The sequence below is a fragment of the Procambarus clarkii genome, chromosome 1 (genome assembly GCF_040958095.1).
Source record: "Procambarus clarkii isolate CNS0578487 chromosome 1, FALCON_Pclarkii_2.0, whole genome shotgun sequence".
Lineage (NCBI taxonomy): Eukaryota > Metazoa > Arthropoda > Malacostraca > Decapoda > Cambaridae > Procambarus > Procambarus clarkii.
The window spans coordinates 13901403-13913470 of NC_091150.1; the positions used below are offsets into that span (position 1 = coordinate 13901403).

General features: G+C 32.3%; 1 protein-coding gene across 1 annotated transcript in view; it reads right to left on the minus strand.

Moving 5' to 3' along the window:
- Positions 1–1743: 1743 nt before the first annotated feature.
- LOC138359492 (uncharacterized) overlaps positions 1744–12068 on the minus strand; it is a 29255-nt gene continuing 18930 nt past the window's right edge. Inside the window, exons 5-7 of the mRNA XM_069318809.1 lie at positions 9654–9696; positions 2192–2324; positions 1744–1936 (exon numbers count right to left, since the gene is read on the minus strand). Coding sequence (XP_069174910.1) covers positions 1744–1936; positions 2192–2324; positions 9654–9696 — 369 coding nt within the window. The remainder of the gene's footprint in view (positions 1937–2191; positions 2325–9653; positions 9697–12068) is intronic.

Below are 12068 nucleotides of genomic sequence, written 5' to 3' on the forward strand. Positions count from 1 at the left end.
AGGCTTCAGTTTTTATTGTTTCTTGAGGCAGTTCAGAGGCCTTAGTTTTTATTGTTTCTTGAGGCAGTTCAGAGGCCTCGGTTGTTAATGTTTCTTCAGGCAGTTCAGAGGCCTCAGTTTTTATTGTTTCTTGAGGCAGTTCAGAGGCCTCGGTTGTTAATGTTTCTTGAGGCAGTTCAGAGGCCTCAGTTTTTATTGCTTCTTGAGACAGTTCAGAGGCCTCAGTTTGTAATGTTTCTTGAGACAGTTCAGAGGCCTCGTTTGTTAATGTTTCTTGAGGCAGTTCAGAGGCCTCAGTAGTTAATGTTTCTTGAGGCAGTCCAGAGGCCTCAGTAGTTAATGTTTCTTGAGGCAGTCCAGAGGCCTCAGTAGTTAATGTTTCTTGAGACAGTTCAGAAGCCTCAGTTTGTAATGTTTCTTGAGACAGTTCAGAGGCCTCAGTTTGTAATGTTTCTTGAGACAGTTCAGAAGCCTCAGTTTGTAATGTTTCTTGAGACAGTTCAGAGGCCTCAGTTTGTAATGTTTCTTGAGACAGTTCAGAGGCCTCAGTTTGTAATGTTTCTTGAGACAGTTCAGAAGCCTCAGTTTGTAATGTTTCTTGAGACAGTTCAGAGGCCTCAGTTTGTAATGTTTCTTGAGACAGTTCAGAAGCCTCAGTTTGTAATGTTTCTTGAGACAGTTCAGAGGCCTCAGTTTGTAATGTTTCTTGAGACAGTTCAGAAGCCTCAGTTTGTAATGTTTTTTGAGACAGTTCAGAAGCCTCAGTTTGTAATGTTTCTTGAGGCAGTTCAGAGGCCTCAGTTTGTAATGTTTCTTGAGACAGTTCAGAAGCCTCAGTTTGTAATGTTTCTTGAGGCAGTTCAGAAGCCTCTGAAAGTAATGTTCAGTTTGTAATGTTTTTTTTCAGGCAGTTTAGAGGTCTAGGTTTGTAATGTTTCTTGCGGTAGTTCAGAAGCTTCAGTTTGTGATGTTTCTTGACGCAGTTCAAAGGCCTCAGTTTGTGATGTTTCTTGAGGCAGTTCAGAGGCCTCAGTAGTTAATGTTTCTTGAGGCAGTTCAAAGGCCTCAGTAGTTAATGTTTCATGAGACAGTTCAGAGGCCTCGGTTGTTAATGTTTCTTGAGCAACCCGTCCTCGACTCAAGTACATTACATCCAGCGGTCGACCCCACAGACGCATTCATAAATTTTAGTATGCTGTTCATTCAAAACGGGAATTTTCTCAAGTATAAATTAATATTATAATATATTAGCATATTGTACATATATAGGCATAGGTTAGGTTAGGTTAGGTGTTTAGGTTCTGTTGGCGATTATTTGTATTTGTAGTACGTGGGTGAAGCATTTATAGCGTTGTGATTCGAACAAAATTCGTCAGTGAAACACTTGTTCCGGATATGTTCGAACGTCAACAGTTGTGAGTCGTGTGTAAACCGCTTTTCATTCATAAACAGGGGATTTGGTGGGTGCATGGAATCACTTTTGGATCTTTGTTTGGAGGACGGGCTGTCTTGAGGTAGTTCAGAGGTCTCAGTTTGTAATGATTCTTGAGGCATTTCAGAGTCCTCTGTTTGTAATGTTTCTTGAGGCAGGTCAGAGGAATCTGTTTGAATCTTGATCAGAAGATGAAGGTGTTGTTGGAGCTGCTGCCATTTCTTCATTATTTGAATGTTGGAGGATTTTAATGTTTCTTTTGGTTTTTCGGAAGATTCTGTTGAACTGATGGAAGATGATTGTAATGGTTCTTATGGTACTCTACTGACTGATTTTAATGATTCTTGAGGTACTTTAGAAGCTTCTGTTAGACCGAAGGAGGATTGTTGAGATAGTTCAGTGGACTCTGGTATTGGATCATGACTGATGGAGTTGTCATTGTTTTCCTTTTTATTTAATTTTTTAGTATTTGTAGATTTTTCCGTGACTGAATGACTACTATAACTGTTAGGAAAATTAATATTATTAATATAATAATTGTTGACAGTAGATTCATTCCTAATTTTCTCTTTTTTTAATTATATGATTTTTAATAAAAGTATTAAAAAAAGTAATTATTCAACGCAATTCAAATATGTTATTGAAATAATATATATACACTTTCACTCAGAAACTTATTTCTAGAGTTTCTAGAGAGTTTGAAAATTCATATATTTTCCCTCACCGTTTTTATCCTATTCTCAACAATTATAATTTTACATTCTCTCGATTATTATGTGTCTGGACTCATAATCGGGAACCATATCAGGGAGTCCTCCTGCTCTTCCTCCTGTTTCTTGTTCTTCTTCCAAGACTTCCACATTGATATTAATATTAATGTTAGCAAAGGTTTCTGAGGAATTAATGTTCTTAGCCACCATTTTACATTCTACCTCATTATTACCATCTTGAAGTTCAAGTTTCATTACCACAAATGGTGGATAATTAATTTTTTTTAATTGGAAAATCATACTTAGAGAATCCCTGAATAAATATATCTTGACGCCGCATGTGTACATGATATCCACAATTTGTCCATGTAGAATTTTTTCTTTCATTGTGTGATTTTGCACGTACTGCATTTATATGGTTCTGTAATGTAACATCTTTATTTCACTTTGATCTGTATAAACATTAGGTTTCAAATCATGAATATTCCAAGGCAATATTAAAATAGTTGGATTTTTTGTATAGTATCCCTTGTCGTAACTAGAATTTTGCCATACATAATTTGCGTTACATGAGACAGTATTGTTATATAAATATCTGTGGATTTTATTATAATTTAGAAGGAAGCTATTAAAAGGCTTAATGATTGTATTCTCACTTTCGATTCTGTTCTTAGGATTATACGAAATTGGTGGTTTAGGAATAATTACGAGACCTTTATAGGTATTTATATCTCTGATAAACAGGGAGAATAATGATTCCAACTTTGAGATGATTATATGAGATTCTTCAGAGGACTCTGTTGTTGTTGTTGAACTGATGGTGGATGGTAATATTGTTTCTTGAAGTACTTCAGAGGACTCTGTTGTTGTTTTTTGACTGAGTGTGGATTGTAATGTTGTTTTTTGAGGTACTTCAGAGGACTCTGTTGTTGTTGTTGTGGGAGTGATGGTGGATGGTAATGTTGTATCAAGAGGAAGTTCAGAGAATTTTGTTGTTTGACTGTTGACGGATTGGTATGTTTCCTGATATACATTGGAGAACTCTGGTATCGGATCATGTCTGATAGCCTTACTGACATTGATACGTTTTCCGCGTATATGAATAATTATTATAACGATTACAATTAGGATTATAGCAACTAAAATTCGTATTAATCCCATTGCTATTTTTTTCTTTTTTCTATTCTTTTTTAGTTATAATAAATTCATAAAAACTATTTAAAAAAATCAAACATAAGCTGGTTTGAACCAAAGCAAAGCATTGATTAACGGTTATACTTAGAATTTTTGAACAATAAGTTTTACAATTAGACCAGCAAATATTGTTATTATAATAAGTATCAGTATAATCCATCCCATTTTTTTCAATGAATTCGGTATAAACTGCAACACATTAGATTGGCTAATACCCTGAACGACCTGACCAACACCATCACCTAGTGCTTCAGCAACATTTCGCAAAAACGTACCTTGTTCACACCTATACATATAAAATGTTTCCTTAAAATCAACAGGTATATATCCTCCCTGGACAAACGGTATGAGCAAATTATAGTTATGAGGATTACATATTCCATTACATCCTAAACTTAATATATTTTGGGTTTCAATAGTACTGGGTATATTAAAGTTACAGTCCCATGCACGTGCGTTAGATAAAGGATGCGTTACGTCTTCCAGTACTGTGTCACTGCTGTGGTCAGCTCGACTGGCAGCGAATTGACAAAATCGGTTTAAATAAACTTCTTTCTGTAAGGATTGAGATTCTTGTCCCACACGATATCTAAAACAACCACTATTCTTTCGATTATATTTTTGTAGATAAGGTAGTAATACGCTTAATGTTAGCCCACTTAAGAGTATAAAACTTTTATTTTCATCAGCCCATTTGCCCATGGTTTTAAAAATGCAGACTAATGTTTTATCTTTCAGTGAAGGATTACTTTCTATAAACTTCCGAAATTGTGTTTCGTTTTAAAACCCCAGTTCCTGAGCCAGCTTATTTACTCTGTCAACATGTGCTTTATAGAGTTTAAATGGATATTTCGAAGATAAGTGTTGTTTCAGAGCTTCGTTTTCTTCTGCATTTAGAAGAGGAGAATTGTATTCTCCGTGTAAAAGTGATTCTATAAATTCTTTGGACGGACTATTAGATTTTAGGTGAAGGTTGTCATGGACAGATACAATATAGGTTTTTGCTTTAAGATTTGAACCTTCAATATCTCTGGATATATCAGCCAAATATTTATTTGTGGTAGTAAATCCCCTACTTTCTTCACCCCAAACTCTGAGAGAGACGAAGCAAGGGGTTGAAGACCCCGGTCAATTTCTTGTACTAATGCTTCGGTCATTTAATATTCTATATTTTGGTTTTAAATTAGAAATTCATCTCATTTTATTTTAAGTCCGTCATAAAATTTCTCCTACTAGATAAAAAATGGATGACAGTTTTATTAATCAAATATTTCGTAAATTTTTGAATGACAGTGACTTGGAACGAATAAAATAAGAATTCAACCGTCCTGTTCTTAATCCACGTACACAAAGAGAAATTATTACATACGTTAAAAGGATCAAAATGAGGAGAGTGAGAGAGATACTGTAAGAGGACAACCACGCAGCTTAAAAGGCGACTGTTACTTAACCCTTCTAGCTTAAGGAATTACAAGTGTACTCTGGAAAAATTCGGCTGCTTTAAACTCTATGAACAATGAACTGAACTATATCATCTGATAATATTAAACTATACCTATCTTTATTATTATTATTATTATTATTATTATATATATATATATATATATATATATATATATATATATATATATATATATATATATATATATATATATATATATATATATATATAAATATAAATATATATATATATATATATATATATATATATATAAATATATATATATATATATATATATATATATATATATATATATATATATATATATATATATATATATATATATATATATATATATATATATATATGACGACTGAAAACTCACACCCCAGAACTGACTCGAACCCATACTCCCAGGAGCAATGCAACTGGTAACTACAGGACGCCTTAATCCACTTGACCATCACGACCGGACAAAAGGAAGTGATAGCCGAAGCTATTTGAACCACTTCCCCGCCGGCACTCGGATGGTAAACCATCACCAGAGAAATCTTATCAAACAACACAGAAATCATCGATAGATACAGCGATAGCAGGCGGCTTGACATCTGCGAGGCACTACACATCAAGAAGTCAACACCAGCAATCAACAGCCAATTAATGCACAACTATATTCTACCCACTTCAAGACTCCGCTCCAATTTAGAAGCATTAAGAAATATGGCCCAATAGGCCCTCTGCAATTACTTCCATTCTTACCTTCAATACCCATTGTTTCGTGTTTTATCCTGTGTTGAAAGTTTTGTTCACCTCATCCAAAATCTGTTGTAACATATCACCTCACCAAAATGCGGGTATAAAATGAAAAATGAAAGCTGTTTAAATCATAGCATAAGTAAGAACTCTGTTTAGTGTTTGCAGGTAATAGTTGTGTGTGTGTGTGTAAACTAAAAGTCCTTGAAAATGTAATAAGTTATTACAAAACGCGTTCAAGTGTCGCGTCAGACTAGAAATAAAAATGAATTTTGGAGAATTGATTTTCAATTACCATCAACAGTGAAAAGAAACATAAGAAAGATCGAGAAAATTCGTGTTACAATTATTAATCTTACTTTTTCGGTCATATTTAATAATATATGTCTACGGGAAAGACTACTACCAAAATATACTAATATATATATATATATATATGTCGTACCTAGTAGCCAGAACGCACTTCTCAGCCTACTATGCAAGGCCCGATTTGCCTAATAAGCCAAGCTTTCATGAAATAATTGTTTTTCGACTACCTAACCTACCTAACCTAACCTAACCTAGCTTTTTCATCTACCTAACCTAACCTAACCTATAAAGGTAGGTTAGATTAGGTTAGGTAGGGTTGGTTAGGTTCGGTCATATATCTACGTTAATTTTAACTCCAATAAAAAAAATTGACCTCATACATAATGAAATGGGTAGCTTTATCATTTCATAAGAAAAAAAATAGAGAAAATATATTATTTCAGGAAAACTTGGCTAATTAGGCAAATCGGGCCTTGCATAGTAGGCTGAGAAGTGCGTTCTGGCTACTAGGTACGACATATATATATATATATATATATATATATATATATATATATATATATATATATATATATATATATATATATATATATATATGTCGTACCTAATAGCCAGAACGCACTTCTCAGCCTACTATTCAAGGCCCGATTTGCCTAATAAGCCAAGTTTTCATGAATTAATGTTTTTTCGTCTACCTAACCTACCTAACCTAACCTAACCTAGCTTTTTTTGGCTACCTAACCTAACCTTACCGATAAATATAGGTTAGGTTAGGTTAGGTAGGGTTGGTTAGGTCCGGTCATATATCTACGTTAATTTTAACTCCAATAAAAAAAAATTGACCTCATACATAGAGAAAAGGGTTGCTTTATCATTTCATAAGAAAAAAAATATAGTAAATATATTAATTCAGGAAAACTTGGCTTATTAGGCAAATCGGGCCTTGAATAGTAGGCTGAGAATTGAGTTCTGGCTACTAGGTACGACATATATATATATATATATATATATATATATATATATATATATATATATATATATATATATATATATATATATGTCGTACCTAGTAGCCAGAACGCACTTCTCAGCCTACTATGCAAGGCGCGATTTGCCTAATAAGCCAAGTTTTCCTGAATTAATATATTTTCTCTAATTTTTTTCTTATGGAATGATACAGCTACCCATTTCATAATGTATGAGGTCAATTTATTTTTATTGGAGTTAAAATTAACGTAGATATATGACCGAACCTAACCAACCCTACCTAACCTAACCTAACCTATCTTTATAGGTTAGGTTAGGTTAGGTAGCCGAAAAAGTCAGGTAAGGTTAGGTTAGGTAGGTTAGGTAGTCGAAAAAACATTAATTCATGAAAACTTGGCTTATTAGGCAAATTGGGCCTTGCATAGTAGGCTGAGAAGTGCGTTCTGGCTACTAGGTACGACATATATATATATATATATATATATATATATATATATATATATATATATATATATATATATATATATATATATATATATATATATATATATATATATATGTCGTACCTAGTAGCCAGAACGCACTTTTCTGCCTACTATGCAATGCCCGATTTGCATAATAAGCCAAGTTTTCATGAATTAATGTTTTTTCGACGACCTAACCTACCTAACCTAACCTAACCTAACTTTCTCGGCTACCTAACCTAACCTAACCTATAAAGATAGGTTAGCTTAGGTTAGGTATGGTTGGTTAGGTTTGGTCATATATCTACGTTAATTTTAATTCCAATAAAAAAAAATTAACCTCATACATAATGAAATGGGTAGCTTTATCATTTCATAAGAAAAAAATTAGAGAAAATATATTAATTCAGGAAAACTTGGCTTATTAGGCAAATCGGGCCTTGCATAGTAGGCTGAGAAGTGCGTTCTGGCTACTAGGTACGACATATATATATATATATAGGGGTACCACCTCTGGTGCAAGTGTAGAGACCCATAGCCACGGATAAGAAAATAAAAAGTACTCAGAGAAGACCTTGTGGATCCTCACTGAACACTTTGATATTTTCTTCTCCTACCACCCCTATTCTTTTGGTATGTGTGTATATTTATCTAACTTTATTTGAAAATGTCATTACACAAAAAAGTTACAATATTGATTACATGCAGGGTACAAGGCTGCTTGTCACAAGTTGAATAGCTCCTCCAGCTCCTCAGATGGCGGGCAGGAACCATGGATGCAGTGAGCATTTCCTCTCTGGATTGCCACACTAATGCGCTGAAAAAGAAAACTGGCAGCTCTAGGGTCTCTAGTTGTTTCCATTAGCATAGACCCCAACTCCTTCAAAAAGCTAGCAGCACTTTTACCCCAGGCACCAAGTGTCTCTGAGGCAATAGGGGACAAAATTGTAGTGGTGCTCAAGGTCTCTTTATTTACGTAACTTGGTCGCTTCCCGGTGATTGGCAGCTCCTCCTGCTTGTGTAGCACTGAAGTCAACATAGGTATTGGCTAAAGTTGAAACGCAAGTGTATATATATATATATATATATATATATATATATATATATATATATATATATATATATATATATATATATATATATATATATATATTTATATATATATATATATATATATATATATATATATATATATATATATATATATATATATAATGTATATTATATAATATAATATACTTAATAAAGAAAAAAGAGAGAGAGAATTTTTTTTATTATATTTTCAAACAGTTTGATTTCAACATTCTTTAAAAAAAAATAAGATTCGAGGAACCTTTAGAAGGCCTATTTGCTCACATATGATTAGTTAAATCTCCATTTGCTTTTACAATAGAGACCTACATTCAATTTGTATTTGGTAGGTAGTAATGATGCTGCATATCAGACCAAATCTGTCTGTCATGTCATCCAGCCTAAGTTGGCTTGGTCAATAAAAGAAGTGAGTTTTGTGAGGAATTAAATACCAGACCCAACTGACTAATCCTGGCGTATATGGTTCCTTGGTTTATTATTTGAATATTATATATCAAATAATCATTTAAAATGAACTGAAATGTATTGATCTTAAACGTTTAAAGAGTTGGACTTCGAATTATTTGGTTGTTAATTATTCCTTACGGTTAACAAAAATATTGATAGAGACTGTCTAATGATGATGACGATTACATTTTAGATGGAATTGCTGAGCTAAAAAATCAGATCGTATATGTATAAATTCATCATTAAATGAATGTATTATTAAGAATTGCTTAACTTATGAAAATATGTTAAAACGAATTAATAAATCGATATTAAACATTAGGATGTATTTAAACACTTATGAAGTAAGAAAATATAATGAGGATATAATTGATTCTCTTATGAAACACTATAAGAAACAAGATAATTGGTCGAAATTAAGAAAAATACCAATGTCTCTAGCATTTGAAATGCATCTAGATTTAGTAAATCAAATTTTACAGATTTCTTATGGTGTAAGAAAATGAATAACTAATGTAGCAGAAAATTCTAAATATCATTACCGTCTTTTCATCAATTATGGCATGTCAGAAATGGTGGCATACCTCTCATGAAAATCGGAAAAATATAAAGATATTTGGAATAATCTGTATAAAAATTATGACATTAATATTAATGGTACTATTACATTAAAACAACTAAAGAAACAAATTTCCTGTCCAAAGAAAAGTAAATATCAAGAAGAATAAAAAGAATATATTTGTACACAAAATGAATGTGAGCATATGGTACTGTTGGCTATAATATACTAATAGCATTTACCGTAAGGTCCACTACGAGCTCACCATGGCCCGTGCTACTTGAAACTTTTCTTCTGAGTAGTTGAATCTAAAACAACAACAATAACATTTACCATAATAAACATTCACTAATATAAAAATGAATAACCAACAGTCACTACCCACAATACCAATAGGTGCACCCAGTACAGCAAATCCGGCCCAACAACCGCTCCCTCTTCAACAACAATCATTAGTTCCTCAACCAAATAATTCGCAACCATCTATTTCATCATTAATTGCCAATCCCAAAGTTAATCCCGAATTATCTGATATACTTTCAAAACTTCAAGCTATGACTAGGCATATCAGTGACCCAAACTAACGTGCTGAATTCATAAAAGCTGTAAGCCAACAGTTAAATGTAATAAGTAATGCTTCTAAATGTGTTTGTATGAAGCCTCTCTTAATATCATTCCAATCGTATTGTCAATGAATTTTTTAAAGATGCACTCAACATTATAAGATGCAGTTAGTGTATTGGGGAATCTATTAGGCACCATAAATATAATCGTTTATGGTTTGCTTTCATTAATAAAACACAAGATCGTTTTAAAATATTAGATCCATGAAACCTCTCCTAATATCATTCCAATCGGATGAAAATAAAATTTCAACCAGTATATATGTAACTACTCTTTCTATTTCTTTTTTTTAGTAATTACTAACTAATAATATTATATTATTTACTTAATAAAAAAAGAATAGTAGTTTAGTTTTATATATACTATATTCAGTTATGCAGGCCGCAAAGCTAGATTAGACCGGTGGAAAGTTTTTCTCCACCAATGGGAAAGGGTTTAGGTCACCTGATGTCCCGTGATCAGATGAATCATCATAGAGGATGAGTCAGACACCATTATTGGATGTGAGATCACGCTGATCACTTGAACATCAGGTGACCGTAACCTGCCTGCCCAAAATCCAATTGCATTGTTAAGGAATTTTATAGATGCACTCAATATTATAGGATGCAGTTGGAGTGTTGGGGGAAAGCTATTAGGCGCATTAAAAATAATCATTTATTGTTCGTTTTCATTAGAAACCCAAGATCGTTATAAAATAATAGATCTATGAAACCTCTCTTAATATCATTCCAATCCTATTGCCAATTATTGTTTTAAAGATGCATTCAACATTATAGGATGCAGTTAGTTTGTTGGGGAAGCTATTAGGCACATAAAAAGTAAACATTTATGGTTCGTTTTCATTAAAAAAACACAAGATCGTTTCAAAATATTAGATCTATGAAACCTCTCTTAATATCATTCCAATCGTATTGTCAATGATTATTTTAAACATGCACTCAACATTATAAGATACAGTTAGTGTATTTGGAAAGCTTTTAGGCACATTAAATATAATCATTTATGGTTCGTTTTCAATAAAACCCCAAGATAGTTTTAAAATATTAGATCTATGAAGCCTCTCTTAATATCATTCCAATCGAATTCTCAATTATTTTTTTAAAGATGCACTCAACATTATAAGATGTAGTTAGTGCAGTCAGTTTTTCATGTAGTGCGATTTAAGTGAAAATATTCGAATTTACCAATATTTCGATACGACTTCATGTTTTCTCACGATATGTGATTTGGCCTACAAATCTCAGAATTTCCCATAATATTGCGTTTTCAAACAAGTTTTCTTGCATTTTGTTTTGAACTAAAAATCCTCGAATTTAGCAATATTTTAGCGTTTATCATCCCCTTTTCCTTTGTTCGATTTAAATAAAATTTAAACGATTTAGGCAATATTTTGCCGTTTTTCCACGGTTTTAATAAATTTTCAGTTTATTGTCATTAATTCATTATATATTCGATAAATATTATGCAAACACGTAAGTGATTGCAAATTAACCTTAAATATTCTATTTTCAATCAACAATTTGTACCTCGTTAAAATAGTGAGTACGATATTGATTAGGAGAGGAATTTAGTTTATATTGCATATTTCGACGTTTCAGCGGGATTAGAGCGGTTTTACATAAACATCGTCTTTCGGTAATATAAATTGAAAATCAGGAACATTTTAGTTAATTCCAATTAAAACACATTGATTTTTATAAATTGTATTGGAAACAACATTTCAGGATGTATTTTTAATGACCTAAATAACACAAAACCTCGCTTTACGATTTAAAGTAAAAATCTTCAAATTTGGTAATAATTGTGACTTTTTAAAAGTTTTTCATGTAGTGGGATTTAAGTAAAAATATGCGAATTTACTAATATTTCGATACTACATGTTTTCTCACAATAATTTATTAAGCCTACAAATATCAGAATTTCGCATAATATTGCGTTTTTAAGCAAGTTTTCCTACATATTGTTTTGTACTAAAAATTATCGAATTTAGCAATAATTTGAAGTTTATCATCCCTTTTTCTTTAACGGGATTTAAACCTAATAGCAACGATTA